General features: G+C 44.9%; 1 protein-coding gene across 2 annotated transcripts; it reads left to right on the top strand.

Moving 5' to 3' along the window:
* The first annotated feature begins 6,469 nt into the window (after nt 1-6,469).
* Nucleotides 6,470-14,962, top strand: LOC114582076 (keratin, type I cytoskeletal 19-like). 2 transcript variants are annotated; one of them, XM_077917297.1, is made up of 8 exons: nt 6,470-7,234; nt 8,714-8,796; nt 9,455-9,611; nt 10,308-10,469; nt 11,234-11,359; nt 12,402-12,625; nt 13,470-13,840; nt 14,708-14,962. In XM_077917297.1, exons 1-8 carry the CDS (start codon nt 6,557-6,559, stop codon nt 14,731-14,733), a joined length of 1,827 nt encoding a protein of 608 aa, XP_077773423.1. In that variant the 5' UTR covers nt 6,470-6,556; the 3' UTR covers nt 14,734-14,962. The 2 variants fall into 2 exon arrangements, with proteins under 2 accessions (XP_077773423.1, XP_028558691.2); XM_028702858.2 differs by having other exon boundaries at nt 13,467-13,840.
* Nucleotides 14,963-15,215: the final 253 nt, after the last annotated feature.

The raw sequence follows: 15,215 nt of genomic DNA, 5'->3' as shown, positions 1-15,215 counted from the left end.
ACTATATTTCCTAAATTGTCTTTTGCTAAGGCTGTCCAACTATACACACACCAGATTGAGCAATACATCTGAAGTAATTTGCATAATATCATCTCGTTGCTGAAAACCTCTTGAGATATTAAATGCAATGTGGGATAATTTGCCATTTTAAAAGACAGCTGACTCACCAGTTAAGAGCCAGACATAATTAAGACAGCCCAGCAGACTTCTTCAGGACAACGTCACCCTGAGAATTACCTAACAATAACCTTTAATAAGTTTCATGAAAATTAGGTTGTGTAGTTGAACTAACCATGAAAGCCACAATAGGCAAGTCAATGGGTTGTAATCCAGTCTGTGTTGCACTTCGCTCTCATCTAAATAAATGAGATCTACATCATGACTTACACAACCCATTGATTTCAGGGGGATCTGTCTTAAACTAAATTAGATTGGATCTAGCCCAAAGTATAGTGTGGTTAATAATTTTTGGAAGGCTTGTTGGGTGGGTGATAGAGGGATGAAGGTAGAAAGTGTTTCCCCCTTTCTTCTTTAAAAGAAGGGGATGTTCCTACTGGGTCTTCTTTATAGCTCTAAAGTTTTTATTTATTCATACCGCAAATGGGGACTAGTTGGTCCTCCAGATGTTGCTGGACTTCAGCCCAGCCAGCATAGCCAATGGTTAGGGATGGTGGGAGTGGCAGTCCACACATCTGGGGGGCTTCAGGTCCTAGTTTATGATTGCCATATTGCATGTTAGTAGGTATGTGTTGTATATAGCTATACCTATGCACCCAGTAGCCTGCTGTTGTTAAAAGGAATGACCATTGCCATATTTTCCTTTCCATTCTCTGTTAAGGTAATATACTTGAACCAAAACAGCCTTAAGAAAAAAGTGAGGGTACTGTCTCCCCCCCCCCACGCCCCCAATTTCATTTCTCTCTGTTTTTCAGAGCTTCTGTCTTCAGGGAACCATCTCCACACCAGCTTCTTTACTGAAAAATCTGTATGTGTTGCAGATGTTTGGGGAGCATGTTCTTGGATAGTGGCCCCAGATGTTTCATAATTAGAATCACAGAACTGTAGAGTTAGAAGGGACCCTGAGGATCACCTAGTCCAAGCCCCTGCAATGTAGGAATATGCAGCTGTCCCATATGAGAAGCAAACCTGCGACCTTAGCATTATCATCACCATGATCTAACCAACTGAGCTACTCTGATCTTGTTTGGACCACAGCTTCCACCAGCCTTGAGCATTGGCTGGAGATGATGGGAGCTGAAGTCCAGCCCTATCTGGAGACCCAGCATTGGAGAACGGTGTTCAATGAAGCATAGTCAGTTCAGACAGAACCTATTGGGTCCTTCATAACCCTGCATGAATCAAGTGTGCCTTCTAGAAGTCATCCCAAGACTTCCTTTTGGCTGGGTAGAATAGCTGCCAGGAGTCAGTGCATATTTTCAGGATGTTCTTCTCCCATTATGGAACAAGGTCTACCTAATGAGCTTCCAAGGAGCCCCAAGTATGTCTAGAACGCTTTGAAAACCACCGAGGTCATTGATTTCGACAGTGCCTCTCCCCCATATTTAAGCAGCTCAAATACCTTGGAAGTTGTGACATACATTGGAGTGTCAAGTGCCAGCCAGAAACCACATGGTAGGTGATATTGTCCTAGCTGAAGCTTGGATATTGGGCTCAAGAAGTCATTGGTCTGGCACAGTGAGGCTTGTTGAAGCTATTTGCAAGCAAACGGAGCCAATATTTCCGTACAGTTGTACCACGGGTTAAGAACTTAATTTGTTCTGGAGGTCCATTCTTAACCTGAAACTGTTCTTAACCTGAGGTACCACTTTAGCTAATGGGGCCTCCCACTGCCACCGCGCCACCACTGCGTGATTTCTGTTCTCATCCTGAAGCAAAGTTCTCAACCAGAGGTACTATTTCTGGGTTAGTGGAGTCTGTAACCTGAAATGTCTGTAACCCGATGTACCACTGTATTTCAACAAGGATGCCAGGACTACAATGCTGCTATAGGCCAGTTCCATCTCAATATCAACAGACCCTGCTGTGGGAAAGCCAGTGCTCCACTCCTTGTCATTGCACGCCGTATCCTGTTGCCATGCGCTGCTCTAATGTGCTCCATCAGCTTTTTCCTCCATTCTTTAATGAGCATCACATGTTGAAATCCCTCAGATTCTATCACAGGTTTCCATTAATTTTCCGGGTTGCTCACGAATGCGCAGGTTGGTACAAGGTGGCTGGAATGTCCCTGGGCAAAACGGGAACCTCGCCCAGCTGCTGCTACGCATCCTGCAACTCAAAGGGGGAAGGCTCATTTATAGGACCTGCTAAGAGAACGAATTAATTTTTTTACAATCAAATTCAAATTTGCCCAAGGTAGCTTATAATTAATTGCAGTGCTTTTAAAGTGTAAGTAATTTGTCAAAGGCTACAGAACATTTCCTAGAAAGATCTGGAACGGACAGGAAAACATATAGTAACTTTTGGGGATCACAAAAAGGGTCTCCAGCAACTGGTATTCATAAGCTTTGCTGCCTCCATTCACAAAGGCAGGGCATAGCCATCATGACTAGTAGCCATTGATAGCGTTTTTCCTCCATGGATTTGTCCAGTCCTCTCTTTTTTTATAGCAAAATTTCTTTAATAGACACCAAATAACAGTATTTTTTACATTGCCAGTATTTCCACATATACAGCATATGTTCTACATGTCCCACCACTTCTGAAATCTCTTGATCTTATTTTAAAGGTATGTAACATTTTCTAAAAATCCAAAATATACAGCATTTGTTTCTGTACATTTATGTGCAAATTCACCTGATGATATACAGACAGTGAACCCTGAAGATTCAGCTTCCGGTAACATGATGTAAGCGCCATCTTTGTAGTGTTTCATGGATTCCTTTTGTTTTGTCATCGCAAGGACATCTTGAAATTTCTGTACTGAGGTCATACATATGCTGAAAATAGGCTTCTTTTTCCACTTGGACAGTTAAATGATTAACGCCACCATCCTTAAGAATTGCTGAAACCTGCTGTATAATCCTCTGCTCCATCACTTCTGACATTACTTGCACATGTATCTTGCCTGCCACAACATCAGGAGAATGACAACAAAAATGAGGACCCCTATAGGATATGACCCCATCAATTTTCTGGATGCCTGTCAGGTACTCTTTTTGAGGCTGCCACTAGAGCATGAGAAAGATCTGCTCATGGCTTTGGAAAATGTCCAATCCTCTTTTAAAGCCATCTAATTTGGGGGCCATCAGTGCCTCTTGTGGAAGTGAGTTCCGTATTTTAACTGCATGAAGAAGACTTTCTTTTGTGGAACGCTCTTGGAACGCTCTGCCTCATGAGACCAGGGCCCTGCAGGATCTGATCTCTTTCCGCAGGGCCTGTAGGACAGAGTTGTTCTGCCTGGCCTTTGGCTTGGAATCAATTTGAATCCCTCCCTCTCTTTCTTTTTTCCTTTCTCCTTCTGTGTTGGAACTCCTATTTGGGAACTTCCCTGGCTTTTTTCTGGCCCATGTAGTCTGGATAGTTAGCCTTGGTGAAGACTTGACTTTTTATCCCCCCAAAAGTTTTTGATTGAGTTCCACTGAAATGAGGCTGAATTTTAATGTTTTAATGTTGTATTTTAATCTTGTTTTTTAAGCTGCATTCTAATCAATTGTTTTTATATTTGGTTTAGCTGCCCTGAGCCTGGGGAGAGTGGAGTATAAATAATAATAATAATAATAATAATAATAATAATAATAATAATAATAATATCATCTGCCCTGAGAAAGTACTCCTTCACGGTGCATAAACTATTGAACATTCCATATGCAAGGCCAGGCTACACATTACTTCTCAAGGTTAATATTTTCTGCCCCCCCCCAGCTGCTTGGCAAAATGAGCTGCATCAAAAATAACAACACAAGGGGTGAACAGCATAACTCAGCTGGGATTTTCTTTTCCTGAAAGGCAAGGGGTAAGTGTGTGGTTTAAGGACCACCATTGTTCTTGTCTTGTTGGAGGGTATCTCCAGGGAAAAAAAGTTCTAAACATGAAGAGCCAGGTTGCTCTCCATGGGCTATGATGTAACACAGTTCCCAGAAGATCAGCCCCACTACTGAGGCTATATACACTCAATGTAACATGTGAAGCAGCCCTTAGGAGACAAATTGAGAAGCAGAGCAAATTTATGTGTGCGTATCTGTATATTATTAAAGTGGAACTTCAGTTTGGGATCTAGTCTGCCCTACATTCACCTTGCATTTAGTGATAATATCCACCCAAACCACCGGACTGTGGAATGGAGATGAGTGCTCACCAGATCATCAAGGAGTTGGAAGTATTTCCAAAGTGATTAAGCATAGCAAGTGACAAGATAACCATCGCAGAGAGGGAACATCTTCAAAGTGTGCTTGCATCACCAGCACCCAAGGAGATCCATATTTGATTAGGCACCTCCTGAGCTGGAACCAAAGAGGTTTAGGCACAGGAAGTGTTTGCCTTCGTACTGGCTAGCCAAAACAAATGAAAAAAAGACAGGCAGGGAAACTATGTTTAAGAGTAAGCTTGGCCATGCAGCTTAGAGTAACTGTATTGGTTAAATCTACGAAGATGGTATTTGCAGATCATACACTGGGTTGTTTAGAAATCTGCTCAGTTACCAAATGAGTCGTCTTAGTAAAGAGCTAATTGATGAGGAAACTCTGGGTGTGATCCCTGTGGTTGGCACATAGGGTGAAAATGATTCTCCTTTCATCAGTTGTTTCAATCTGACAAACAGCGGCACAACCCAAAGAACAAAAGAGGCACGACACTGTTCCACTTGCACCTCCCCCCCCCCCACAAATAAGTTAACGCCCAGTAAGCCTGTCTGATAGTTGCTTCAATCACAACTGTTTGTAGGTCCACGTTTTAGAGAGGGAAAAAGCTTACTGGTATATTTTTGAATATTGGCATGTTGGCTTTGGGAGGTTGGTCTGAACCAACCACAATTTGTGGGTATGCAACATTGTGGGTACGTAATTAACTGGGCAATGGTAACTGTATTTTCAGGATTGAGTTCTCGCCTTTGAAAGAAAATTAAATGCCAACAGAAAAACCTTGGAGGAAAAAGGATGCTGTTTTGCAGGCTTAGAAACAGTGTGCATGTGTGGATAGGGAGAAGGGCTTGTTGTCCAAGCATGGGGTGGGGGAGGCAGCAATGTCCATCAACTTGGGTGGTGGGGGGCAGTTCCCTCAGATATTTTTTGTGGGGGCAGAAGGGACCTGAGCCCCCACAAGTTGGTCCCTGTGCTTGCAATGATGGAACAATTGTCTTGGCACAACATTTAATTCTACTCTGAAGAGCAGGGTGGTGAGGCAAAACATGCATACAGTGGTACCTCGGTTTATGAACTTAAACCAAAACCATTCTTAAACCAGGGCACACTTTCCCTAATGAGGCCTCCCGCCACCAGTGCCCTTCCACAGTTCGGATTCCATTCTTAGACCGAGGTAAAGTTCACAAACCGGGACACTACTTCCGGTTTTGAGGAGTTAATAAACTGAATAGTTTGTAAACAGAGCTGTTCTTTAAACCGAGGTGCCACTGTATATACTTTTCACAGTTTAAAATGGAGAAGGCTAATTTTAAATTCCAATTTGCTTTCCATTTGGCATTTCTTCATTGTGTTCCCTGCTGAGTAGTGAGGGATCAACTAATCTGTTTCCAGTTCATGTCAGTTTCTCTTGTGCTCTTTCGTAAATCTGTTCTGTCATCCTTCTCCCCCAGTCTGTGGATTTTCCTTCAAAACAGCATCAATATTATTATATTATTTTGCATTTCCCTCCCCTGCAATGCACATTTTTTTGTTTGCATTTTTCTCTAAAAATCTGAATTTTGTAGAATGTATTTTGACTTACAACCTGCATCACTTTGGAGCTGAGAACCTGAATGCAAAATCTGGAGAAGTGAGCAAACCAAAGGATAAGTGTGTTCTGATACATGGATTGATCCAGGAAGTGCAGATTGAATTCAGTTTGCTAAACACACACACACACACACCAAAAAAACCCCAAACAAAAACGGACTGGCTGAAATCTTTGAGCATCCCTACTTCTGATTGCTAAGGAAGAACAAGACTTTTTTTTCTTTTCAGATCAACACAGAAACTTTGTGGCCGCATGTTCTTCACAATTGATGTGTTCATGATGGTTGATGGTTTGGAAACAGAGCAGACTGCAGCTTCAAGGTGCAGGATGAAAGGAAAATCTGATGATGATGCATCTCCATCTCCATCCTAGCAACACATCGCCAGAGTGTGACAAAACCCCAGGCATGCACTTGATTGCCGTAGATAGCCTTCAAAAACCCCTCCCTTTGGCAGATAATTTTTTTGGCATAAACAATGAGATTGGCAAATGCCCTGGGAGGGGCAAGGAACACCCATTGTGGCAACACCCAAATGGGAAGTATAAGTAGGGATCCGCTGGGAAGAATCATTTGCAGTCTCAATCTCAAAACAGGCTGTGCAGCTGAACTGGGGCTTTTGTAGGGCTTAGATTCTCCATATCTTTCACTATGAGTTGCGGTGTTAAGGGTGGTGGTGGTGGAGGCAGCGGTGGTGGAAGCTGCAAAATCATTGGTGGTGGAGGTAGCGGCGGCAGCAGTGGCGGCGGCGGCGGCGGAAGAAGTATCAAAATCACAAGCTCATCCTCCAGGTCCTCCAGAGGGTTTTCTGGTGGTAGTTATGGTGGAGGAGGATCCAGAAGTGGCTATGGAGGAGGAGGTTTCAGCAGTGGTAGCTGTGGAAGGATAAGCAGAGGGAGAATAAGCTATGCTGGCAGCAGCTACGGTGGTGGCTATGGTGGTGGTTATGGTGGTGGAAGCTATGGTGGCGGAAGTTATGGTGGTGGAAGTTATGGTGGTGGAAGCTATGGCGGTGGAAGCTATGGCGGTGGAAGCTATGGCGGCATGGGCTATGGCGGTGGAGGCTATGGCGGAGGCAGCTACCCATTCAGCAGTGGCAGCTTCGGTATTGGCGGTGGTGAGGGAGGCCTCTTCAACACCAACGAAAAGTCCACCATGCAACACCTTAATGACCGCCTGGCTAATTACATCGATCAGGTGAAACGCCTGGAAGATGAAAATGATCAGCTTGAGATCTTGATCAGAGAGTGGTACCAGAAGCATGGAACCATAGCTGGACCAAGGGACTACAGCCAATATTACCAGCAAATTGACCAGCTCTACAATGAGGTATGCTATTTTGTTTTGAACAAGTACTACAAGGCCTTAGGAATGTGGGTGGCGCTGTGGTCTAAACCACTGAGCCTCTTGGGCTTGCCGGAAGGTTGGTGGTTCGAATCCCCGCGATGGAGTGAGCTTCTATTGCTTTGTCCAAACTCATGCCAACCTAGCAATTCGAAAGCATGCCAGTGCAAGTAGATAAACAGGTACTGCTGTGGCGGGAAGGTAAACATCGTTTCCGTGCGCTCTGGTTTCCATCTGTTGTGCCAAGAGCGGTCTAGTCATGCTGGCCACATGACCCAGAAAACTGTCCGTGGACAAACGCCGTCTCTCTTGGCCTGAAAGTGAGATGAGCATCACAACCCTCATTGATGTAACCGTCCAGGGGTCCTTTACCTTTTTACCTACAAGGCCTTGGATTTCTTTTTTTAAGAATGCTTCATCCTGTCACCAAGATGAGAGTTAGTGGCTAGGTAGAACTTAAACGCCTTGTAAATGACATGGTCACGCTTACTGCCTGGGATGAGGCACCTGCTGTTCTAAAAAGCCATGCGCATCATGGGCAGCCAACATGGTGTTCTCAATATGCATCCATCATCCCTGGCCATTGGCTGGGGATGATGGGAGTTGGACTTCTACCATACCTGGAAGGCACCATGCTGGCCACCCCATTGTATAACCTTTGCTAATTCAAGCAAGCTTGAGTATTCACCGATTACTCTCAGCAACAATGCATACCCAGTCTATACCCACTGCCCCTCTCATCATTACAAAAGAATGCACAGCAAACATATCAAGATCTGCCCAGAAACTACGTCCCCACCTGCAGTAGACCTTCAAAGAAGTATCATACCACTTCAACAGCCATGGCTCCCCACGAAGAACCAAAGTTTGCAAGGGCATTGAGGGTTGTTAAGGGGCCCTCCATTCTCCTCACAGAACTACAGTTCCCAGAGTGGTTTAACAGCCAATATTTCATCCCAAGGAACTCTGGGAAATTGGGCCTTGTGAGGGGAATAGGAATCTCCTAACAATTTCCAATTTCCTTTACGTACTACAGTTTGAAGGGGTATAATATTGCTTTGAATGCAGAGTGCAGTCTGGGCCCAGTTCTAGTAGACAAGCCAATCTAAGTCAGTTCTAGGTAGATGAGACGCTGGGCCTTGAGATATTGCCTTCCAGAGACCTTTGAGACCTCTGATCTATAGAACATGTTGCTTGGTTGTGGTGTCTCGCTGTTGCATGGAGTTTATAAAATGGGCTTTGAGATTATAATTAATATCGCTTTTATTAATTATTGCTGTTGTGAATGTTGCGACTTGACTTGCAAACCACTCTGTGCTTTCTTATGAAGAGCAGTATGCTAATGATACAACACAAGACAACACAACAAAACACAACACAATCAGCATGGTGTTTTATTACATTGTCATCTCTGACAGACTGAAGGAATTAAACATAAACATGTACATTCCCCTCTTTTTCCAGCTTATTGGTGAAACAGATGATTACAACAAAATCCTTCTGAATATTGATAACACCAGGATGACTGCTGAAGATTTTAAAATGAAGTGAGTATAACTCTTCTCACCTACTTTCCTCAGGGGTAGCTGAAATCTATATCCCTTTTTTTCTTCAAAGAAACTTAAAGTGGCTAATGATAGTGCAAATGGGAAATGGAACCTGTGACAAAATGATTACAGGTCACAGAACGCCTTTTCTTCTATTCCAAGACCCTAGGTTTTCCATTCCTTCTCCAATATTTCCATTCCTTCTCCAATATTTGAACAGCATCCCATAGCCAATGAGCGTTCTCTGTCCCAGCCCAGAGGGCTTTCTCTTTGAAGAAAGCTTGACAGTACCTCAGTGGATGTATTAACCTGGATTTCCCAGAGCAGATTTCAATCCATCCTACAAAATCATCAAAACATAAATCTAACCAAACAGGTGGAGTTCAGACCCAGGTAGCAGCATCGGAAGCTGCTGTTTACCTTTGGCCATCTATTCCAATGCAACCTGTTTCGATTGGCAGCAGCTGTCCAGCATCTCAGGCACTGGACTTGAGATCTTCTTCTGCATGACCTTCTGCATGGGAATAAAAAATCATGGTTAATCCATAGACATGCATGTAATCCAGGCATGTAATTATGAGACATGTGATAAGAAAAGTAACGTTTGTGAAGCCTGCCAGTCACTGTTCTCCACCCTACCTCCTTTCCTGTGCATTAGGTACCAGACTGAATGTGGTCTCCATCAGAACGTGGAGGCTGATATCAATGGGCTGCGCCCTCTCTTGGATCAGCTGACTCTTGCCAAGTCTGACCTGGAGATGCAGTTTGAGTCTCTGAGAGAGGAGCTGATCTGCCTCAAGAAGAACCATGAGGAGGTAATACAGAGGTCAAACAAACAACGAACAAAAAGTCAACCTTCTGAGCTTCCTGTGAGGGTTTTCCGGGGGGTAAAAGGTAGCAACCAACAATTTAGTCTGGGGTGCAAAATGTGAGGAATGCATTGTAGGGTGCCAGAAATGCTTGATATCTGTGTCCCTACAGATATTGTTGGACTCCAACTCTCGTCAGCCCTACCCACCACAGCCAACGCTCAGAGATGATGGGAATTGTAGTCCAGAAATATTTCTGGAAGGCCAGTGGTCCCCCACACCCACTTTTCAGCTCTGAGGGAGATTCAACTGACCAACCCTGGCTTAGCTTGATTTAAGGATCCCCATGCAGGAAGGTTCCCTGCAGTTCCTTTCGTTGGCCAGTGCTGAGTGTTAGCAACTGAATGTTGTGAACTGCCCTGAGATCTAGGGATGAAGGGTGGTATACAGATTTAATAAACTACAATAGTAACTTGGCTGAATCCCTTACTGACACCCCTGGCCTACTGATGCCTTGACTGAAGGTGGCCCAATTCTTTCCCCACCCCTCCTCTATCTGATGTTTCATAGAGCCATTCTCAAGACACGTTAGCAGAATTTCATGATTATTATTATTAAAAAAAAAGAATTGTGGGGGATTTTGGGAGCGGGAAGAGGCAGATTTCATTTCATGATGTGTTTTCCTTCCCCCTCCGCTTGCAGACCCTGAGAGGCCTGAGAAACCAGCGTGGTGGCGATGTGAACGTTGAGGTGGACTCTGCCCCTGGTGCGGACCTGAAACAACGTCTTGATCAGCTCAGGGCTGAATATGAAAGAATCATCGCAGAGAACCGCAGAGAGGTGGAACAGTGGTACGAATCCAAGGCAAGTGGTCTCTCCAGTGATTAGAAGATATATGACAGCAGATGGCTATATCCATCATACTGAGAGGAACCTGGGTGACAGGCTTAATCTAAGGGGGGAAAGGGGGTTGATGCTAGCAGCCAGGGTGCGTTTAGTAGATTGCTCCCCAATTGCCCACAGCTCTTGTCATAGTTAAGAAGACCACTCTAGGGGCCAATGGAAATGATCTGAAGAGTGTATGAAAAATGTGAGCTGAAATCAGGGGAGCAGGTTTAAAAGGTAATGAGAGCCCTGCAGGTTTAGATGTGCCTCACATCTCATTTCCCACAGCCAGCAACTTCTGGGAAGCCTATAAGCAAGAGACAAAGGCCAATGGGAAAGTTTGTTGCTACCAGAAACTAGCTTTCCATGGCATACTGCCCCATATAGCTGTCATGAAGGATGCCCAATGCTTGGTGTTTTCTAAGAGGTGGGGTGGAGATGGCCCAAAACAGAAGGAAGATAAATTACTCAAGAGGGGTCATGGAAAAAGCCTGACACACAATTCCTACTGGTGATAGTGCGCTTTGGTGTTGATAGGACACAGAGACATGAGAATCAGTCATGTTCTAGACACAGGGGTGGAAAGTATAGTTGACAACATTGCCCAGTATTATGTGTAGACCTGTGTAGTACAATCCTTGGCTTGTCCTCTCATCTTATTGACATTCCCAAGTTTGCTGTGTGCCTCCCAGTAAGAAGCAAATGGTCCAGCCAGTCAGAATATCTTCCTTTTTGTCTACTAGATGGAGGAGGTTCGCCAGCAGGTCAATTCAAGTGGGCAGGAGATAAATACCGGCAACCAGCAAGTCTCAGAATTGAGACGAGAATATCAGACCCTGGAGATCGAGCTGCAATCCCAACTCAGCATGGTATGTGGTAACATGTGCAAAAGTGATATGTCTGGATGTTTTCTTTATTACATCCGCTAAAAACATGGTATTGCATCAAGGTATAGTTGTTTCTTACCCTTACCCTCCCCACACCCCGCCCCAGCAGAGGAATGAAAATGCAAGGTATAAACAGGATGAATGGACGGCAGCTTTATTAACATAATGAGATATGCAAAAAGAGCAAACATATTAGCTATATAAGTTAACAGCCGTGTGGTTCCCTGCAAACTAGGGAAATAATTCTCCCACAGTCGACCTGGCATAGCCAAATCAGGCAATTCCACCCTGGCTCCAAGCGACAGGTGAATCAGCTGGCTGATCTGTGCTTGCCCTTGCCTGTTCATCCACAGGGTGCCCTGAGAAGACACCTGGCTGCCCCATGTTACCATGGCTAGATACCCCCAAGTTAAGATGAGCTTGCCCAACTCCAAGGAGAGCTCTCCTTGCCAATGAGCTGGGATGGCTTGGTCAGACAATTTATTGGTTTGCACCTAGGGGTGGAAGGACCTGTCAGCGTTGGTTCTCCCTATTTCTCTGCTTTTCAGTAATTTCTACAGCAATCTATGCTTTAAAAAAAATCCTCATGAAAATTCACCAGCATTTCGATTGCAATCCACCCCCATGAGCACATTTACCTGTATGTACACATTTTTGCATTTACCTGAATATAATGCTTTTTTTTGGTATGTTATTTTGATGAATATCTTCATTTTTATGCACACTTGCCCCTAATACATGCATTTTTTTTAAAAAAAATAAACACTAATTGAGTACTGCATTGCAGTATGTGGAAAAGTGTGAATTTTGAAGGATACTTCTTGTTTCAGAAGGTGCAGATTTGATAGATTTGCTTTTAAATGAGACCTGCATTGAATTTCTCTTCCATCTCTATTTGAACCATCACTTGTTCTTCACGAGTGCTAAAGCGGGGCAAGGGTGGGAATTGCCAGAACCTGAAAAATGGGCAGGAGGGAGCACCATTCCTGAAGGTCATCTCACTGTTTTCCTTCCCTCTTATCAGATCCAGTCTCTGCAAAGCAACTTGGCTGACACAGAGCGTCGGTACAACATGCAGCTGCAACAGATTCAGGTCATGATTGAACCAATCGAATCAGAGCTCGGCAGCATCCGATGCGAGATCGAGAGCCAGAGCCAAGAGTACCAGCTGCTCCTTGGCATCAAGACTCGCCTGGAACAGGAGATCTGCCAATACCGCCGGTTACTTGAGGAAGGACAGCAAGAAATGTATGTTGACTATAGGCCATATTGGGGGTATTAGTTCACTGCTGCGAAAACTCACCCACAAACAATAGAGAGCCAAAGAGGGAAGGCCCTACATGCCAGGAACAAATAAGGGAGGATGGAGGGACCATCTACAAAGGATGCTTCCAGCCTCTAGAGCAGTCCAGAATCACTTCTGCATTGCAAGCATTCCAGTACTGTAAATAAAAGAACCGAGTATCTCTGTGAACCCACTTGCAACAAAATATTGCCAAGAAGGGACTCGGAGGCCTTCTAGAACAGTGTTCCCCAAACTTGGGTCCCCAGCTGTTTTGGGACTACGATTCCCATCATCCCTGACCACTGGCCCTGCTAGCTAGGGGTGATGGGAGTTGTAGTCCAAAAAAGAGCTGGACACCCAAGTTTGGGAAACTCTGCATCCAGGGGCCACTGACTTCTTAGAATATCCTAGAACATTCTGTACCAAGGCGGGAAATCAGGGATGGATAGGTGTGACAAGTTAAAAGTATAAAACTGCTTTATGGCAAATTGGACCACTAGCCCATCTGTGGCTCTGCAGGTGTCGTTGGACTGCCTGCTCCCATCCATCTATGACCATTGGCCATGCGGGTTGGACATAAGGGGAGCCAAAGAAAACTTGGAGGGCCCCATCCCTTATCAAGCCCAATCCTTTCTATCCCGACTGGATAGCCTCCAAGGCAGAGGCTTCTCCCAGACTAAATGAGGGTATTTGGCATGAGTATCGATGTTCCGTCTACAAGGCATAGTCCACGTTTTATATATATATATATATATTTGTGAAGTGGCTTGCAGTGTTCTTCATGGTTATGTTTCTGTCTCCCAGTAGCTCATCAGGAGGAGGAGGAGGAGGAGGATACGGAGGTGGCTATGGAGGTGGTAGAAGGGGAAGCATCGGCAGAATTGGTGGCGGCGGCATTGGCGGCGGCAGCATTGGCGGTGGAGGCATTGGCGGCGGCGGCGGTTCCGGTATTGGAGGAGGAAGCATCGGTGGAGGAGGCATGGGCGGAGGAGGCATGGGCGGAGGTAGTGGCGGTGGTACCTGTATCGGTGGAGGAAGTATTGGCGGCGGAAGTATTGGCGGCGGAAGTATCGGTGGTGGCGGCGGTTCCTGTATCGGCGGAGGAAGCGGCGGTGGCGGCGGACAAATGGGAGGAGGTGGTCAGAGCTACCCCATGCCTGTACAGCCCTGCAAACCAGGTAAAAACCTTCACAAGGGGGATTTCAATTCTCTGTGCCTTCCCTTTCCTTCCTCGTTGCATCAGGCAGTTGGAATATTTAACCAGTAAGGGCTGCTCCAAATGCCATAAGGTCCATTTAGCTTTATAAGAAAAAAAATGTGCCAACCTTGGGGAGTGTTGCACATGCAGCCCTTGCCCGCCAGACGGGTAGCAAATGAGAGGCAGAGGCAATGATCATGCATCAGAATCTGTGGGCAATTTGCCCGCTATCTTTCTAGGCAATGTGCCTTATCCTTGTGTTAGGGTAGGCTGTGGGAGATGATGGAAACCACACTGGGATTTAATCTAGAGCTGTGTAGCCAGTTACATGAGAGAACCTTCAATGACCCTACAATTAGACCGTGCATGCTCCATTTCTCAGTATGCTCTAAACTGGATTAGAAGAGGGAATAATCTTGTCCAGAAGACATCGGGGGAGGGGGCGGCAAAATAATTCTCTATATTTGTCTCACAGGTCACTTTCACATCATCCATCTCAAGCATGATTATACCACTTTTTAATGATCAAGGCTTCTCCCAAACAATCCCAGGAACTTCGACCTATTATAAGTTGTTAGGACACCCTTAAAAAAACTACAGTTCCCATGATTCTTTGGGGGAAGCCACGGCTGTTAAGCTTGGCATAAGAGTGCTTTAAATGGATGGTGTGGATGTGACCGCGGGCATTTTCATTCTATTAGAACAAAAGGCCACTTTGGTCAGCAAATCTGTGCAGACCGTGCTGCATTTAGGAAGTAAGAAAGCAAGTTTCACATGCCTCAGCCTTTGTCATTTATGCATTCCTGTGCCCCTAAAGACTCACCTTTCCCCTTTTCTCTCTCAACAGTACACGGCAGGAAATCCTATGACTAACCATTTGTCCCTTGTCGTCGCTCCAACTTCAAACCCACCAACTGGTTCCGCTGATATAGGAAGCGCACACCTGCCCCTATGCCCCTTTCTGCTTGCTTGTTCCGTTCTTCAGAGGTCTTCCTTGCAGGATGTGTCTTGCTTTAGCTTGTTAGTGGCCAATACGTGACTTCTGTCACTGATGAGGGTTGTCTAATAAAGCTCCATTGCTGCTTGATGCAATCAGGAAAAAAACAACAACTTTGTGTTTCCTTGTTAATTTCGCCAAGCAAGTATTTGATGTGTGCCTCCAAATGCACCTCACAATCTTAGCTAATGGCTGATTATACCATGCTTACATGGTGACATTTGAAATAGTCCATTTCTTATACAGTGGTACCTCGGGTTACATACGCTTCAGGTTACATACACTTCAGGTTACAGACTCTGCTAACCCAGAAATATTACCCCGGGTTAAGAACTTTGCTTCAGGATGAGAACAGAAA

Source organism: Podarcis muralis, chromosome 13, assembly GCF_964188315.1.
Source record: "Podarcis muralis chromosome 13, rPodMur119.hap1.1, whole genome shotgun sequence".
Classification (NCBI taxonomy): Eukaryota; Metazoa; Chordata; class Lepidosauria; order Squamata; family Lacertidae; genus Podarcis; species Podarcis muralis.
The sequence above is the reverse complement of the archived record's forward strand: the minus strand, read 5'-3'. Positions and strand labels throughout refer to the sequence as shown.

Bases quoted from the DNA above. Each gene is read 5' to 3' on its own strand.
- LOC114582076 (XM_028702858.2), top strand. From the start codon at position 6,557: ATGAGTTGCGGTGTTAAGGGTGGTGGTGGTGGAGGCAGCGGTGGTGGA. The intron at 8,797-9,454 runs GTGAGTATAACT...CCTGTGCATTAG, and splicing joins GCTGAAGATTTTAAAATGAA to GTACCAGACTGAATGTGGTC. The intron at 12,626-13,466 runs GTATGTTGACTA...TCTGTCTCCCAG, and splicing joins GAGGAAGGACAGCAAGAAAT to TAGCTCATCAGGAGGAGGAG.